This window comes from Mchenga conophoros, linkage group LG7 (assembly GCF_057382185.1).
Source record: "Mchenga conophoros isolate Kocher_MC1m ecotype Shallow Benthic linkage group LG7, M_conophoros_male_GT1.1, whole genome shotgun sequence".
In the NCBI taxonomy this organism is placed as follows: Eukaryota; Metazoa; Chordata; class Actinopteri; order Cichliformes; family Cichlidae; genus Mchenga; species Mchenga conophoros.
In genome coordinates this window covers 18,837,577-18,856,238 of record NC_140532.1, presented here as the reverse complement: position 1 = coordinate 18,856,238, position 18,662 = coordinate 18,837,577, and the positions used below count along the sequence as shown (strand labels likewise).

The following is an 18,662-nucleotide window of genomic DNA, read 5'->3' as shown; positions in this document are numbered from 1 at the left end:
ATCAACACCCCTGAGTCATACTAACTATAAGAATCCTCGAAGCAGAGGCCAAGGGGGCAGTGTGGCAGCAATTTTCCACACCAGCTTGTTAATCAACTGAAGACCAAAACAGACTTAATTCATTTTAAAGTCTAATGCTTGGCCTTGTCCACCCCAGCTGGAAAACTCAAAAAACAGCCTTATTTGTTATCATCTAGCATCCTCCTGGGCCTCACACAGAGTTTCTGTCTGATTTCTCAGACTTGTTACCTGATTTAGTGCTCAGCTCAGATAAATTAATTATTGTGGGTGATTTTAACTTCCATGTAGATGTAAAAGTGACAGCCTCAACACAGCATTTAATCTGTTATTAGACACAGCTGGCTTCTCTCAAAATGTAAGAGAACCCACCCACCACTTTAATCACACTCTAGATCTTGTTTTAACATATGGAATAAAAATTTTACATTTAACAGTGTTAAATAGCAGTGGGGAGTAGACTTCATCACAGTAGATGTCTTTCTGAAAGCTGTAACTAAGTTTAAGAATATAATTCACCCACTGTTATCATGTTCAAGGCCCTGCACCAACACAGAGCAGAGCTACTCCAACAGAGGTTGATTATCTTGTTAATAACTTTGCCTCCTCACTACATATGACTCTGGATACTGTAGCTCCTGTAAGGTCTCAAATCAGAAGTACCTGACTCCGTGGTATAATTCCCAAACATGTAGCCTAAAGCAGATGACTCGTAAGCTGGAGAGGAAATGGTGTGTCACATAATTTAGAGGATCATCATTTAGCCTGGAGAAATAGTTTGTTGCTTTATAAGAAAGCCCTCCACAAAGCCAGAACATCTTACTATTCATCACTGATTGAAAAAAATAAGAACAACCCCAGGTTTCTCTTCAGCACTGTAGCCAGGCTGACAAAAACTCAGAGCACTGTTGAGCCAACAATTCCTTCAACCCTAACTAGTAATGACTTCATGAATTTCTTTACAATTAAAATTTTAACCATTGGAGAAAAAATTACTCAAAATCATTTCACAGATGTAACATTATTTACAGCTACTTTCAGTACCATTGATATTCATTTAGACTCTTTTTCTCCAATTGATCTTTCTGAGTTAACTTCAGTAATTACTTCCTTCAAACCATCAACTTGTCTTTTAGACCCCATTCCCACAAAACTGCTCTAAGAAGTCCTACAAAGAATTAATGCTTCAATCTTAAATATGATTAACCTATCTCTAATAATTGGCTATGTGCCATAGGCCTTAAAGCTGGCTGTAGTTAAACTGTTACTTAAAAAAAAAAACATCTTTTGCTGTTTTAATTAATTATAGGCCAATCTCCAATCTTCCTTTCATATCAAAAATCCTTGAAAGAGTAGTTGTCACACAGCTAACAGATCATCTGCAGAGGAATGGTTTATTTGAAGAGTTTCAGTCAGGTTTCAGAGCTCATCACAGCACAGAAACAGCTTTAGTGAAGGTTACAAATGATCTTCTTATGGCCTCTGACAGTGGACTCATCTCTGTGCTTGTCCTGCTAGACCTTAGTGCAGCGTTCGATACTGTCGACCATAATATCTGATTAGAGCACGCTGTAGGTATTACAGGTACTGCACTGCAGTGGTTTGAATCATATCTATCCAACAGATTCCACTTTGTTCATGTAAAAGAGTTCCACAGGGTTCAGTGCTAGGACCAATTCTGTTTACATTATACATGCTTCCCTTCATCAGAAGGCATAGCATACATTTTCAGTGCTATGCAGATGAAACCTATCTTTCTATGACGCCAGATCACTTCCACAGCATGTCTTTTTTCTGTCTTCTTCCCTTCACCCCAACATATGGCTGCCCCTCCCTGAGCCTGGTTCTGTGGGAGGTTTCTTCCTGTTAAAAGGGATGTTTTCCTTCTTACTGTCACCAAAGTGTTTGCTCATAGGGGGTCATATGATTGTTGGGTTCTTCTCTGTATGTGTTATTGTAGGGTTTACCTTACAACATAAAGCACCTTGAAGTGACTCTTGTTGTGATTTGGTGCTGTATAAATAAAATAAAATTGAATTGAATACACAATCATTACAACTGTATTTAGTTAGACTATCTACACTACTTCTTCTTAGTTTCATTCTCCTTTTGGGAATAGCAAAAGTGATTCAATTTGCAGCATAATATTGGGTCCATACGTTTTTAGACAATGCCATGATTTTTGATCATTTTGCCTCTATGCTCCATCACAGTCTATTTTAAATCAATCAATATGTGATTGAAATTCAGACTTTCAACTTCAATCCAAGGGATTTTAGAATAAAACATGTCTGTTTAATTAATTTATTATGGATTACAGTCATTTTTATGTATATAGTTTCATAAATTTTCAGGGTTCAGAATGGATTGGACAAATGTGGACATTACTGTAAAGTAACAGACACAGCTGAACATGACCTTGTTTCTCTCTTTTCACTCCCCCAAAAGTGAAAATAGTGAAGCTTGAGATCACACTGATAGGGTCTCCCTCTTCTGGTCACATCAGCAAGTTATTCTTTGACTCATATGGGCTCTTTATCAATCTGCTGCTGGTCACAGCATCCACAGTTGAGATGACCACCTGCTGTCATATGCCAACTGCCAGGATCTGCCCGAAATATCATTCATTCAGTCTCATTCACTGATATAATTCATGGAGTTAATATCGGCTTGTCTGTTTTATGTTATAATACTGTATCATGTGTGACCTCCTGTGTGAAAAAACGAGTAAAGAGACCAGACGCTGAACAAAATGAATAGACAGTCACAAAAAAATAGAGTAGCAGACAGAAAGAGGATTTTATTTTTATATTCTAATTAAATGGCCATAATGTTGTTTCTTTTGTGTGTAGTTCACATTTAATGGTACAGTTTGAAATCCAAATGTCAGAGCAATTAGCAGCGAGTACTTTTCCCAAAATCTAGAAATGCTCTTCTAAGGCTGTAGAACTAGTGCAAACTGAGGTGCAGAGAACTGCTGTAGTTAAGGTGTACGAGAAAATGTAAAACAGCTGGTCTAATCTCTGTCCTGAACAAAAGGCCTACAGAGGCAAGTGTAGTTTTAATTTATAAGGAGCATGGGTTTGCCAGAGATAATGTGAAGATGAACAAACATTTTGATTGTTTTACACACTAATGGAAATGTAATTAATTTTTTAAGACAAATGTGGTGCACCATTAGGAGGCAGGCAGTTGTCATAGAATATCTGGAAAGAGCTGTCAACATAAGTTACTCTCTTCAGGAAATCCTCCAGCTGCTGCACCGTCATCTCTATAACTTTATTATTTTCTCTGTCGTTGAGCCCACGAGATGCAAACGCAGGGAACTTGGAGCGCTCGGAGTACGGAGCATTGTGGTCATAATCAGGGCAACAGTAGGCTGACCACAGGTAGGTAGGGATGCCCACACGGTTGATGTTGTGACGGCGGATTGTGTGGCCTGACGTGGTGACCCCGGTGACCACATAGGCGGTGCCCCTGCAGTAGTTGTTGAGCCTCCTGCGGATAGTGTTCTCGTGTTGTTTCCATGGACCAATGTTGAACTCACGAGCCTGAGGAACCACATTTGTCAACGTGTAGGTGGCTGCTTTGTCGTCAGGGTCGGCCTGGTGCTCGTCTGGATTGAGCTGACCGCGTTCGTAGATCACAGTGTCGGAGTAGTCCTCAAGCACAGCCTGAGCATCCTCAAAACTCCCATGCACATTTTCTGAAGGCAGCTGCTGCATGTCTCTGGGGCCGGACACTGAGGAGAGCTATTAACATGGTCATGTTAAAATTGTAAAATAAACAGGATATTTAGATTTCTTATATATTTATATTATTTATTACCAGCAACAACACTAAATGTGTCATCTTCATTTTATTTAAAGGGTGTGCATTCTGAAAATGGGCTTCACTGATCATTTACAAAAAGATTATTAAAAGGCTGAGATGCTGCTAGTAAAAAGTGTTAGTTCAACTATGTTTATTTTAATATATTTTAACATACATAACCTATACATTTGCACTGATCACAGTGAATTAGCAAAAACAGAACATTCAGGTTGTAATTTTTTGCAGCAACAGCATTTTACTTGATAAAAAAGAACTTTTGACCTTCTGGTAACCTCACAGCAGTGGTAGTAGTGCATTTATTGATAAAACTGGAGTTTCAATTTTCAAACTTTGTGACAAGCACCTAGTGGCAAAAAGTGAAATGATTAGTTGTATTTAAACTGTGGTGAATTACTATTCGTCCATAAGCTCTCATACATATCTGTATCTCAACATATTTGTCATGAATGATATCACGTCATATTGAGAGAAAAAAATGGCATTGGATTGATTATATTGTACAACGGGCATAAAGAGACTTGCAATACAGGTCATTATTTTATATATAACCCTGTTCTGTTGACTACAGCCTATTTACCAGTGCATGAGAATATCAGCAAATATTAGACACACACACACAGACACACACAGAAACAAAATACAGAAACACCACCATTTTTTGGCAGATGGTCAGAACACATTTGAAGGCTCAGACAGCAAAGCTAGCAACCCTGCCTACCTGCGGCTCATACATCCAAGGCACGTCCACTTTCTTGGAGCCGTCTGAGCGCTTGAAGGTGTAGGCAGAATAAATAGGGATGTGGTTGAAGGTGTCGTAGAGGGTTACAAATCGTGGCTTACCCCCATAGAACTGGCAAATCTTTTTAAACGACTGCTCTTGAAGCCCTCGAAGCAGCGTCCCCATATACAAAAATTGCTTACACTCGGATGAAAGGCTTTCCTGCACCTCGCCTCCTACCATCACGACAATCAGAAGACAGATGAAAGCTTGATCTGTTCTGTAGACAGACATGATGAAACATCTATTTCTCCACAGTGCATTTAATCCCCATGAAAGACTCTACCGCTGTGTGCTTTTTGCCTGTCTTGTGGCTCTTTCCATATCAGGCATATTATGCAAATCCTTATCTTGTTCTCCTTTCAGCAGGCAAACGATCCACTACCATGTTTAAAAAGGTACCAATTAACAGGCACAGCAAAGCCGAAAGAACATTTTTCAAGTGGAAGACTTGTAGGCATCCTAAACATATGGTTAGATTTACAAGGATTCTCTATGAAATAAAAGGAGAAATATAGTTTTAAGAAATTGATGACAGTGGTCTGAAATTCAGGCTCATATGCAGCTCTATGCATGAATTTAGGTGAAATGTGAAAAGTGGCATTGCACTTTATTGCACACTTACACGCCTTTTGTAGACTAATGAGTAACTGTTGTAAAAAAAAAAAAAACAGTGAAAAAATGGAAAAACAAGTATTTACACTCTGTATCTGGGTAAAATTCTACTTAATCCTACTAAAGTAAAAAAAAACATTTTTATCATCAATATCTAATAATACTCTTTATGTGGGGTCATAATTGTTATATTATTGATTAATTAGAGTCTTTATTGCTTTAATTTTGCAGCTGAAGATGATTGTGTTTATATACTGCTGGACAGCTTGATGACAATACAACATATTTCAGTTATTAGTTTTATTTTTTATGCTGTATTGCATTGAGGGGCATGATAAAATACAAGAATTATACTGACATTTTAGCAAAAATACAAGTAGGTAGACTGAATAAAATCTGAAAACAGATGCAAACTGACCTCTGAGATCAGCACACAACAGCCTACAGTTTTCTTTTCTTTTTACTTGTATTTACTCTGCCTTTCCTTTCTTCTCAGCAGTAAAGTTTTGTGTGCATGTGTGTGTGTTTGCTTGTGTCTGTGTGCATGTGTGTGCTTGTGTGTGTGTGTGTTATAAGAGAAAAGACTGACTGGAATGTTTTTTTGTTTGTTTTTTAGAAACATCTGTTCCCATAGCTACAGGTTAGTGGCAGAATGACCTCTGTGGAAACACGCACTTCCTGTTTATTATCCTAACATCTTCACTATTTACACTGTAATTCCACGCTGACCCCATTCGTCATTATCCCTCCCTCCTTACAATATGTAGGTTTAGACAGGACATTTCCAACTACCTCTTAAAGATACTCTTTTATCATCTTATAAATTGGAATGATTTTATTATTAAGTCCTAATCATTTATTATTGCATTTCGTAAGCATAACAACTAACAGTGTGAGTCATTGTTTACCATATTCATTATTAGGAAGAAAGTCCAAAAGAGAACATGCACTTTAAGGATGAGCAGAATGAAGATAAATAAGTCCATAAAACGAATACATTTCTTGGACTAAACTGACTTTGTTACTTCGATCAAAGTGTCTTACTCCTTTGAATATAACTGATAATGCTGTTTGTACAGCTGAAATTGAGAAAGGATCTCAGAATCCATGCTGAGCATGATTTTAATGGACTTTTTAGCAGCTTCCATAAGACATGAGACAACACAGCTGTGGGTTTGGATGTACTTTCACATGGAAATTCTTATTTCTGTCCCAGTTTACACTGGGTAGGGATCAATGGCTTGAAGGCCTTTTCATTGTATTCATGAAGGCTGCCTCTATTCTGATATTGTAGTCTGACTATGAATGTGAGGGCTGTTATTTGCTCTCAGTGTGGGTAGCCGCATTTGACCACTGAGAGCAAATGTGAGACCCCCGACAACAAAGAGGGTGCTTGTGTTTGCACGTATTTGTGTACTATAGGTGCATTTGGATCTGTTTGTGTCTTTGCATGGAGAATACGAGCAGTATAGGAGACGGAGGACTCTGTTTGTGTATCTCGAGTTTGTGGGGGGAAGGATGAGTGGAGTTATTGTGTCTCTTGGGAGGTGAGTATGTTTGTGTTGGGGGGGTTGATGCTTGCAGGTCTTGTTACTTTCTGCTGGGGTGGTCTAGTTTGGAGAATGGGAGAAAGGAGGGTTCTGGGTTTTAGTTTACTTGTGTGTGTGTTTAGGCGACACTGGTGTATATTTAGACTTAAGAGAAACACTCACCTTCTTCAGTTGTTACAGAAGCTGAGATAGAGAGAGAGACAGAAGAAAACCCAGACTGGAAGTTCAGCAGGAGAAGATGGGATGATGCTGATTTCTGTATAACAATCAGAATCAGAATCAGAATCAGAATACTTTATTGATCCCTGGGGGAAATTATTTTTTGTTACAGTGCTCCATTTTAAACAACTATCGTACCATGGTTGTAAGCACCTGTGAATTGGTTTTATCCAAGGTAATAAAGCAAGTATAAGGTAAGCGTCTTCATCAAAATCCTCTCTTATTTCACATAGTCAAGATAAAAAATGTATTTATAAAACACGCCAGTTGGAGAGAGCTTTATGCAGATTTTCAGAATTCACTTTCAGAATTGAACGTGAAAGCAGAAAGCTATAAATGTTTACTCAGTTAAATCATGTTTTGTCATCACAGTGAAAGTGGTCCTAGAAATTCCTTACTTAAGGTTTTAGTGTGCACTGTTGCAGTCTTGATTCTGTTTGTTGTCTTGTATGAGTTTTAAATTATGTTAAAATTGCCTAAAATTGTTTGTCTAAGTGTTTAAATTGCTGTATAGAAAAAAGTGAGGTCCTCATGATCCTTAATATATTTTCGGGAGAAGCATGAGCATGGAAAAAACATAAATTTACATAATCCCAAAAATGAGTGTAGCTAAAGTTTTTAAAATCTATTTGTATCTTTCACTGAATTTCCAGACCATCAAAATCAACAGATGTGAACTGGAGGCTTATCCACTCCTGGAATTTGGACCTCTTCACCTAAAACCATTCCTCCAGTGCAGGAATCTTGTCTCTTCACATCTAGATATTATGCTGTTTTGGCTACAGTATTTCAAAACTCCAGTGGATTTTAATGCCAAAACCTTTTCGATAAAAAACCAAGTATATACAGAGTGATGTCAGAACCAGCTTATCTCGCCTCCCCTGCTCCTACCAACCCCCCTCTCTGTGACTACAGTGACTGGTCTCCCTCGTTTTTCATCATCCCATCTGTCTACCTGCTAGCATTTCTGGTTGGTTGTCCTGGCAACAGCCTGGTGCTTTGGGCCTACCTGGACCGAGTGAAGGGGAGGAGGAGAAGGGACCGAAAGCCAGCAGAAGATGGCCAGTTCTGCTGCAGCAACATTTTTAGAAGCAGTCAGCAGCACATTAACAACACTGGCAAATTTCAAAGTTCAAACTGTGGATTTTCCTCCAGGCAAAGCTACAGAACATCCTCCCATTCCTCCACCTCATCCTCTTGCTCTCCCTCCATCTCCCGTCCCTCTTGCTCGCTGACTGACTCTCTGATTGCCAGTTTAGCTTTAGCTGACCTTTGTTTCCTTGTGACTCTTCCTCTTTGGGCCGTCTACACAGCGATGGGCTACCACTGGCCTTTTGGGCAACCTCTCTGCCAGATTAGCAGCTTCCTCACAGCTCTGAACATGTATGCCAGCGTGTTCAGCCTGAGCATGCTAAGTGTGGAGCGCTACTGGGTTCTGACTAGGCACCGGCACTCCAGCCACCATGCACCAAGGAGCTGCCCCAGCAAGGCTTTGTGGATACTTGGAGGGATGTGGGTGCTGGCGGGAATACTGGCACTTCCCGGTTTGCTGCTGCGCTCTGTCCGGGAGGTGGAGCTTGACCCTGAATATGAGGACGACTGGCAGCTGGAACCCGCTGATTCCAGGTCTGTCTTCCTTTCTTGCCAGATGGATTACTCCATGCTGACTGGAGCAGAGCTGGAGGAGGAAGAAAAAAACAGGACAGAGATGTGGTGGGCTGCTGCATTAAGTATTAAATCAACTCTTATTGGCTTCCTGCTTCCTTTTGTCATCTTATTGGTCTGCTACTGCTCACTGGTCCAACTACTCAGCAGACATTTCGGACGGGGCCCTCGTCCTGACCGTAGACGGCAGCGCAGACTCCTCAGGGTCATTGTCACGTTAGTGATGGCATTCTTCCTGTGCTGGCTGCCTCTCCATGTCAATAAAACTGTGTCCCTGCTGCTTGAGTTTGGATTTGTCCCATACTCCTGCTCTTTAGATCAGATATTATTGGCTGCTCATCCATATGTCACCTGTTTAGCCTACCTCAACTCCTGCCTGAACCCTCTCCTCTACGCTGCCTGTGACCCATCATTTAGGAAGAGATGCAAAGGAGCTTTCCTCGTGTTGTGCAGGATGAAAAGAAAAGGAGCAAAGGGAAAGGAAGAGCACGAAGCTGAAGGAGTTGAAGAGAAAGGGGAGCAGAGCTCAGCTTTTCCCATGAGGACACAGGAAGAAACAGCAGACAGGACAGAGGAGGAACAGGAGGGGGGAGTTAGGGAGATGGGTGTTGCCACACCTGAAGAACTCAAGAAGTCAAGATATCAGGGTGCAATGTTTTCTGACAATTAAGTAACGCTAACCCTATGTAATGAACAGTGAAAATAAAATGGAATGCATGACATTGTGTACGTATGTCAGTATTTTCAAAATAAATATTATCATCAGAAGAAGGCATGCAATATATATTCTGGTTTCTGATGCTTTGTTTCACACAGGAAAAATTCCACCCATTCCATTAAGATTCCATGCAAAACATCCTCTCCGGTCAAATCAAATCTTCTCATGTAACATGAACTGTTTCCATATTTTGCACTCCTGTATATCTTGAATTATTTGTTGATTTTTGTTAAACTGTTTTTATTATTCATTATTAAAATGATGTCAGGAAGTAATGTAAAGAATTTTTTTTTCATTTGTTGCAAAGTTTCTGTTGTGATATTTTGATACCATGGTAGCATTTACAGGATATTGTTTTATAGTGATATTATACAGGAAAACTGTTACTCAATAAGGCCCATTTACTAGTTGTTTTTCTCTTTCTCTGTGACCCAAGAATTAATGTGTAAGAATCACAGGATGGTACCTCAAGGTCGAAAATACCACAGAGATCACTTCCTTACTCCCATCCTCCCTTCTTTATCTCTTAGAAAAAGGCTTGTTAAAGGCCAGGTGGTTTGTTTCAGAATTCACTAATGAAAGAACTCTGTGTTCTATGTCTAGGAGTGTATTTCGCTGGGATAATCATAAATTGTAGCTGAACTGATAAACTATACAAAGGATACTTCTTTGCTCAGAGGGCAGGAAGACGCTTCCTTATTTGGTCTGTACCGGTTTGAACTGAGAATCTGCTGACACACGAACCTTTTTCCTCTATATAAACTGTTGTATGATGAATAAACCTTTGAGTTGGTTTGGGAAGGCAACCTGAAGCAGTCTGTGTTTCCTTGTTCTCCCAAGCTACTCCCGACGTCGTAACTAACCTGCTGAACGGCATACCTGAGTGTTACTTTGAATAATTTTGAATCTTATAGGGTAAAGACAAAACTCTGCTTATAGGTGCCCACGCCTCGGAGGAAACCCGATCCACGGATGACCCGGGACGGAGATTTCTTTCAGTTTCCTTTGAAAAAAATAAAAGATTTATAATCCCTTTATGAAGAACACTGACTTTAAATGGGCAAGTACAGCGTCCTACCAGGAGGCACACTTTTCACACAGGTATAATGTTCACTTTTTTATGAAGCTACTTCAAATTTTAGAGCTTACCTCTTCAGTGCTGTTGTTACATTCGCTTCTCTAAAGTGTTTCGAATACTCTGGCCCCTCCATTTGTATCAGTAGCAGTACAATGGGACATCATTTAACACCTCAAACAGCAGTCTCCAAAACAGTCATACAGCTCAAACAAGACATGTCATGAATAACTGATTTAAATACTAAGGAAGCCACAGGAAGTTTGAACCTCCATGTACCTTAAAAAAAATCAACACAAAAATATAAAGTGTAAGTGCAGTGAGGTAGATCTTCAATAGTAAAAAGATAATATAGGTCCAAGGATATACAGGATACAGTACTAATAATATTGTTAATTTGTATTTATTTTTTCATATATTGTATGTTTAACAATGAGTTAAAGTTAAGGATAAAGTTCTACCTTTGTGGTTTGTATCCAAATAAGACTAATCAACCATGCCCAAACTAAGAAATTAAGAATCTGACTTTAGTTCAAATTTAATGAATTTCTTGTAAATGACCCAAGATACCCCAGCACTGATACTATCCGGTGATTCTGTCACTTTGGGTATCAGTGGGACAGATAATGAACGACGAGTATCGAACCCCGCCCAGCAGGTGGCGCTGCTGCGCTAGTGAACTGTGTGAAAACCAACATAAAACTCATAGAAGATCATATGCGTCGATGAATAACTGTAAACAGTTTTGTACAGTCACTGAATTTTGGTATTATACTGGTATTCGTTTATATGTTGCATAAAAATCTGCCAATGTTGGATCAAAATTAATTAGTCGGCGGTTCATTTTAAACTTACTTCGTGTCCTTTTGGAAACTGTCTGCAGAAACGTCGCTACTCTCATAGTGAGGGTCGCAGTTACTTACCTATTCTTACCCGAGGAATAACGAAGATGGGAACAGCGCTGATTTATGATGACGAGATGACCAAGTACAAACTGCTCTGGGTTGAGTGAGTAGTAAATCCATGTTTACGTTTATAAAGCTTACGTGGCTAAAAAGAAAAATCTTCAAATGTCTTTTCTGCAAATGTCTGTAGCTTAACATGCCTAAAGTATATCAAGGAGTAAATATTTCATACTGTAATTTCACTGAACGGGTAACTTCATCAAATAAGTTATTAGTTTTCTCCCATTACTAAACACTGGCTAAAATGTGTGATCTGTCAGAAGTCATGGGAACCTAAGTTGTTCCTTGTTGCTGGCACGGTTAGTTAGAGAAGACACCCGTTTTGGTTATTACGGTTGCACTTTGTTCGGTCACGTTTAGTCAGGTCGGGGATTTTCAGTGTACACCCACCCGGCCCGCTATAGCTGCTACACCACCTGTTTAAAAACGTTGCGAAATAGTTTTTGTTTTCTTTTGGACTAATTGAGGTCTACGTATGGTTTAACTTTCGCAGTTAAAAAATGAGTAAATGCAATTGTGATATTTATTATGTTTGTGACTCTTAGATGCCAAAATGTGCCGAAAATACTCTAAAGTTTAAGACTCATGCTTTTATTTTGGAAAGACAACGAGCTTTGGCCGCCAGCTTGTCTATTTGCAGTTCTACTGCTGAAATAAATGTCTTTGTCTGAACCGTGCCATGTTGCTGGGTTTATTCTCTTTGTTTTTGGCTGCTCTCTTTAGGGGTCGCCACATCTCCCTCAATTTCACCCTATCCTAGCATCCTCCTCTGATATACCAACCCTTTACATGTCCTCCTTCACTACATCTATGAACATCTGAATTAACAGCTTCAGCTCTGTCATCATCAAAGGCAGGTCTCACTACCATCTTGTAAACCTTCCCTTTCACTCTTGCTGCAATTCTTTTGCCACAAATCACCCCTGACATTCATCTGCACCCTCTCCACCTGTGTGCACTCTCTTATTCACCTCTCTCCTGCACAGTCTGTTGCTTTGGTTATCTCCTTTACAAAGTCATATTTAGCAAAATGCTGTTTTCCATATCTAACTTCTACAGAGTTCATTTGGCATGTCTCACTGTGTCTTTTATATATTTCTTGTTTTTATATAAGAGCTGAAAGAAATAGAATAGTAAAATGGATCAGTGTCATGTTTATTTTCTAATTAACAAATATTCATTAAGTGTGTAATGTTTTCCTGCAGTCCAGTTTGTAAGATTGAGGTGCCTGAGCGTCTGACTGTGAGTCATGAGACTTTGGTCAGGACTGGCCTGGCTGATCGCTGCGTCTCCGTACCTGTCCGTGAGGCCACGGACGCAGAAATTCTTCTGGCTCACAGGTCATCTTATCTAACTCCTGTCATGAAGGTATGATATAGTTTAGATATTTGTTTCAGTTCACTGAGCTGTGTTTACTTTGCTCCTCTCAACAGTGAGGAATACCTGGAGGCGGTGAAGAAGACTCCTTACATGAGTCTGGAGGACCTTATGGAGTTCACTCGTCAGTACGGTGATGTCTACTTCCACCCAGTAAGTCTCCCGCTTAACAGCCGCTTAACAGGAACAGAAAATCTGTATCTGACATCCTCTTCTGTATGTCATTTACCATCCTAGAACATCTACCACTGTGCCAAGCTTGCTGCTGGTGCTGCACTGCAGCTGGTAGACAGTGTTATGACAGGGAAGGTGAGGAATGGCATGGCTTTAGTCAGGTGAGGCTGAGATACAGCAGTTCTGATATGCACTCATGGCTTGTTCAGTATTAGTGCCTTTGTTTTGTCCATTATTGATGAGTTAATAGGAATGTAAATATTAAGTCTTTACATTTACATTCATATTTTTACTAGTTTGTTAGTGATTAACTTTTTAGTAGTTAATGGGCAAAGTGGGCAACAACAAGTGTAAAATCTTATTTTTTTACATAACTGCTTCTTTTTTATTATTAATAGACCACCAGGACACCACAGTATGCGCAGTGCTGCTAATGGATTCTGTGTGTTCAACAATGTGGCTATAGCGGCTCAATATGCTAAGCAGAAATATGGAGTCCAAAGGTAATGTGACTTTTAGTCTTTATGCTTATTCTGGTAATCATTAAGGATTTTAACGATCCACAAATCCACAGCTGTATGTATTCACCTCAGATTTTGTCTTCAGGGTGTTGATAGTTGACTGGGATATACATCACGGTCAGGGGGTGCAGTATTGCTTTGAGGATGATCCCAGGTGAGTCTTTGATAAAGGAGAAGCAGATGTTGTCTGCTTGCGTTTCAAATTCTGCTCACTGTGTTTGTTGTTTTCCTTTTCACAGCGTGCTCTACTTCTCTTGGCACCGCTATGAGCATCAGAAATTCTGGCCTCATCTGAGAGATTCTGACTACGACATTGTTGGCAAAGAGAAAGGGGCAGGATTCAATATAAATGTACCATGGAACAAGGTCAGAAATACTGCACACTTATGGTTTCATTATGGGGGTTTTTTCTATTTGCTTCTTGCTTTAGCTTAAGCCTAGTTCACAGTGTCACATAATGCCACCACCAGTGAGGTTATGTTTGTGGTAGTGTGTACATGCATGCTATTTGCTTTCCTGATTGTGTGTGTACAAGCTGTATGTGTGTTTTATTCTTTTACTGAAAAGACCTCATCATGATATTTCAGGTGGGCATGGAAAATGGTGACTATCTGTCAGTCTTCTGTCACGTTCTTCTGCCAGTTGCATATGAGGTGAGCCATTCCAAAAATTACCTTTTTCCTACCTAAAGGCAGGTGATCTATAAAATGTTTGGTTCAAGCATACAACTGTTTTTGATAGTTTTGCCCAGACTTAGTCTTGGTGTGTGCGGGATTTGACTCAGCCATCGGTGACCCAGAGGTATGACATATTTATTAATGTCATTATCTAATTACATGCATGCACTATAAACCTCTGCATCCACTCGCTTACTGTTATACTTACATTTAGGGTGAGATGTGTGCCACTCCAGATGTCTTTGCCCATCTGACTCACCTGCTGATGAACCTAGCAGGAGGAAAACTGTGTGCTGTGCTGGAGGTCAGGCCGCCCAGCCTATACAGCTAAAACATGGAAACAAGAAAACAGCCTGTTAATGTTCTGTTGTCTGGGAACTTGTGTTTTTGTGTTTTCCAGGGGGGATACAACTTGACTTCCCTCGTCCAATCTGTGTGTCAGACAGTCCAGACATTGCTTGGAGATCCTGTGCCGAGACCTGCAAGCCTCAAAAGTCCCTGTATAAGGTGTGCATCACAATCAGTCAAATTTGTGTCTCAAAGTTTGTGTGTTTTATAACTGCAGCAATTTAATTCTTCTTTTTCAGTGCACTTGAATCTCTTCAGTGTGTCCGATCAGCTCATAAGGCCTACTGGTCGTGCCTCAAACACGCAGGTAACCATAACAGAGCCTTTAGCAGAGCCTTTAAGGGACCTGAGGCTGCAGGAGTCTGATAACCTCATTTCTTTCTAACTTGTTTCCATCCTCAGTCAAACTGAGTGATGTAGCATCACTTAGCTGAGGGTTTGCTAGCTGTATTTCACGTTTACGTCCGTTTGAACTTCTCATCACTATAAAAGACATGGTCTCAAAACAGTTACTCCCTTCTTCAGCTGATCTGCCCGCCTCCACCATCAGCACCAGACAGATTAAATTAGGAGAAGGAGAAGAAACGACAGAGAAGGGAGAAGAAGAAGAAAAGGACGCGGAGGAAAAGGTGTGGCCTGAACCTCCAAAACGCGTCACTCCTCCAGTATGTGCTGCTTTAGTGCTCCCTGATGACGTGGCTTGCCCGGAGGGATGCGAATGCTTCAGCTTCTCAGAGGATCTTGACCCACTCTTAGCCAGCAAGTTAAGGTATGGATAAGTGGGTTGTTGTGGCTCATTTCAGTTCATGGTTTTCACCGTAACTGGGTTTGAAATCTTTTTTTTCTCTAAAACAAGGGAGAGTTTCCTCAGAGACGCAGATGACAGTACTGCTTTTATAACCCTCTCCACTCTTATAGCCCTGACAGAGAAAATGGAGAAGAATGAGGTAAAGCCATAATGTTGTTTGTTTCTTTTATGTGAGTGCTATTATGATATCATGTCTTGTAAATACAGTTTGTGCTTTGCTGAGCTGCCTACATGATATAATTTTAATTCCCGGCTCTCAGATCTGCACTGGCCTTGCACTGGTCCCTGACGTTACCAAGGCGATGACAAGCATTGTCCAGCACGTTACAACTGTTCTCAGCAACCGGTATAACAACCTCGACTTAATCAAATCTTACACCTTCTGCTCTTTTTAAATATCAGCTAGAGATTAAAAATGATTAGAAATATTCTTACAGGAAACACACACATACACAGAATATGCTTGGTCACTTTGCAAAGGAAATGCAGTCTAAACTATTGTAGCTCAGATTTGCACCTACAGCAAATTTAGAATCACCACTTAACCTAAATCCATGCATATCTGGGAGTTATTTGGAACTAATATTTTTATGTACTTTTTGGTGAAATAATCTAAATAAAATATCATTATCTTTCTCGTGTTGTGAACAAGTGAAGTCATTTTATTTATACAGACAGATTTTAGGACGTAACTGCAAAATTAGTAAAAAAATATCACTTGGAAGTGAAGATACTTGCAAAGCACAACTATGGCACAACTACAGAGGTGCAAGTTAACATGATAAATATAGCCTACTAAATATACCGCTGGAGTGCGCTTGTATATTGAAGTTTTATTAGCAAGATTGCAATCTGCTTTGTTAAAACTTGTCTTTATATATGCAGCGTTTTGGTCGTCTGTGTGGGTGACGGGAATGTCCCAAGCCATATTACAGAAGACAGGCGAGTATCATTTATGCTCTCTGTTTTAGTCTTAGTAAAACCAAACTCTAAGGCACAATTGATGCAATAAAACACACTATTTGTCCATAACGGCGAGGACAGCATGCTGAAAAAGTCTTTCTGTTTTCAGGGAAACACTTGTGGTGCAGATGGGCAGTGCACAGACTGAGGAACAGAGCTGCAAATATTACATTCGTGTGTGTCTGAAGAAGGTACTGCTCCTTGCTTTGTAATCACATTTAATATTTGCCAGAAATATACACTCACACATCTCGCTAGTCAGCATTAGCCCCCTTTCCTTTAAAACTGCATCATTAAATATTCAGAGTTTCTGAATTATTACACAGTTGCTAAGGATTTCTGGACAGAAACCTTTATGATACAGCTCTTAAAGGCGACTGAGATGTATTTTTCTGCATAGACAATTTGAGTAGGTTTTTTTTTTTTTGCTTTTGTTTTTTAAATGTGTTTAAATGCATTTGTTTGTTCACCCACAGGGCTGCAGTGACACGTCAGGGTTCACACAGGCTGTGTTTGGCCTCCTCCTGCCCCTTGGGTATGAATACGACCCCGGTCTTGTTGTGTTGGTTCGAATGCCAGATAGTGGAGTCAGTGACAGTTTGTGGCAACAACTAATTGGCCTACTGCAGAGCTTTGCACTTGGACATACACTGGTGGTACTACAGGTAAGAGTGCTGGGGAAGATTTCATAAAGGCACACTAGATGTCTTCAACAATGTAGAGCTGCCAGGCAGGAGCTCTGGAGATATATGGTTGGATGGATGTAGTGAAGGAGTCTTTGATGAAGGTAGTGGAGGATATACAAAGTGTTGGTGTGACAAAAGAGGATGATAGGGATAGGGTGATATGGAGGCAGACGATCTACTCTGACAACCCCTAAAGGGAGCAGCTGAAAGAAGAAGACAGTAGATGTCCTCTAATTTTGCTATATTGTGAAACCTTAAGAAGCATTTTAAGAGGAGTTGGCAGCATGTTTGCATACTTAGTGTTCAGTATTAATTCATTTACTTCTTAATTTCAGGAGGAGGAGAAGGCGCTTATCGGACTCACAGCATCCTCCCTCCTCGGTAACCCAGCCGCCTCTCTGAAGCAACTTCAAGCCCCGCTAACAGAAGACACGGAGGCCATAGAGAAGCTGAGACACAGGCTGCAGGCAGACTGGAAATTCCTTCAGACCACAGGTGAGTGCAGCAGCATCACATTTGAAATCAACATAAATATCCACAGATCTTAGAATAACTGCTACTGTATTAACGGGACTTTCTGTCTTCTAAAAACAGCACCACAAACTCAAAGAAGTGATGAAGACTGAGGATGGAGGGTGTCATGGACTTTTTGATACTTTATTTTTGGTAAATTATGACAGCAGTTGTCCTGCTGCTTAGAAATTATGCATGTGTTATAATATTCATTCAAGCAATATCACAATCAACGCCAGCTTTTGCCGTCTCATAAAAAAAAATCTATTCAATGACTTAAACAGTGTTTAAGTTATTTGGTAAGCTGGATTAACCTGTACTGTTGTATCAGCGTATGAGCGTTATCAGCCTTGTTGACTAAACAAAGATGATGACGTTTACAGATCTGCAGCTGACATTTATCTCTTTTGTCACAACAGTTTTCTGCTGGTTACATTTGGATTTTTTGAATTTTCATTTCTTTTATCAGGAAGTTCCACTTGGATCAAAATCAGTTTCACAGGAGACCTAGCCAAGTGCAAAGAGCTAATGAATTTTACAGCAATATAAAAATTATTTAAGCAATCACTGATCAAAATAGTTATACTTTCTTTTTTTTGTGCCATTCACATGATTGAATAGTTGACTGATTTTTGCTGTAAATTGAAATGTTGTGTCTTGTATAGCACACGTCATGTAATTTAACATGAAGTTTTCATAAGCAACTTTGATATTCTCTGTAATAAATGTTACATTTGTAAAAGAAAAAAATGGCTGCCAAATAGTTTTTTTGTTTTTTTGCTTTTGTACTTTTTCGCCCCAAGGTATCAGTATTGTGGTTTGAACATCGGCATTGTATTGCTATCTTTCCTCACAGAGGTGTTGTTGACCACCAGGGAAGCTGTTTGAGTAGGCTTGCATGCACACTCTCAACCTTTGAGGGCACATTTAACAGTTTTTAGAGCCTTTCAGTCTTCATTCATTCAAGTAAGGAGACCTCTTTTCTGCTGGTCTATATATGTGTCGGCCCTGCAGTCCACTGGTGACAGGTCCAGGGTGTAGCCCTCTTTTGCTGGGTGACAGCTGGGAAAGACGTCAGCCTCCTCATGATCCAGAGTTAGATACAAACAGATGGGAAAGCTGACAGATAAATCACACTAACTATACAGTTCAAAGGTT

At 39.9% G+C, this 18,662-nt stretch overlaps 3 protein-coding genes across 5 annotated transcripts; 2 read left to right on the top strand and 1 right to left on the bottom strand.

The window, feature by feature from the left end:
• Positions 1-2,808: 2,808 nt before the first annotated feature.
• LOC146569998 (endonuclease domain-containing 1 protein-like) lies at positions 2,809-11,726 on the bottom strand. The gene is made up of 5 exons (XM_085282732.1): positions 11,396-11,726; positions 8,024-8,692; positions 6,958-7,051; positions 4,571-6,855; positions 2,809-3,770 (listed from the first exon to the last, which is right to left on the bottom strand). The coding sequence occupies exons 4-5, from the start codon at positions 4,862-4,864 to the stop codon at positions 3,174-3,176; spliced, it is 891 nt and encodes a 296-aa protein (XP_085138858.1). The 5' UTR covers positions 4,865-6,855; positions 6,958-7,051; positions 8,024-8,692; positions 11,396-11,726; the 3' UTR covers positions 2,809-3,173.
• On the top strand, positions 7,591-9,451 carry aplnr2 (apelin receptor 2). Its single transcript, XM_085282731.1, has one exon. It carries the CDS (start codon positions 7,868-7,870, stop codon positions 9,347-9,349), a length of 1,482 nt encoding a protein of 493 aa, XP_085138857.1. The 5' UTR covers positions 7,591-7,867; the 3' UTR covers positions 9,350-9,451.
• hdac10 (histone deacetylase 10) lies at positions 10,200-18,254 on the top strand. 3 transcript variants are annotated; one of them, XM_085282725.1, is made up of 21 exons: positions 10,200-10,498; positions 11,356-11,480; positions 12,643-12,777; positions 12,871-12,967; positions 13,052-13,149; positions 13,387-13,491; positions 13,595-13,663; positions 13,749-13,875; positions 14,097-14,162; positions 14,251-14,310; positions 14,401-14,490; positions 14,587-14,693; positions 14,774-14,841; positions 15,060-15,303; positions 15,391-15,481; positions 15,603-15,688; positions 16,228-16,284; positions 16,415-16,496; positions 16,782-16,970; positions 17,327-17,486; positions 17,586-18,254. In XM_085282725.1, the coding sequence occupies exons 1-21, from the start codon at positions 10,454-10,456 to the stop codon at positions 17,615-17,617; spliced, it is 2,133 nt and encodes a 710-aa protein (XP_085138851.1). In that variant the 5' UTR covers positions 10,200-10,453; the 3' UTR covers positions 17,618-18,254. The 3 variants fall into 3 exon arrangements, with proteins under 3 accessions (XP_085138851.1, XP_085138852.1, XP_085138853.1); XM_085282726.1 differs by lacking the exon at positions 10,200-10,498 and adding an exon at positions 12,161-12,290 and having other exon boundaries at positions 11,161-11,480; XM_085282727.1 differs by lacking the exon at positions 10,200-10,498 and having other exon boundaries at positions 11,161-11,480; positions 12,648-12,777.
• The last annotated feature ends 408 nt before the right edge of the window (positions 18,255-18,662 follow it).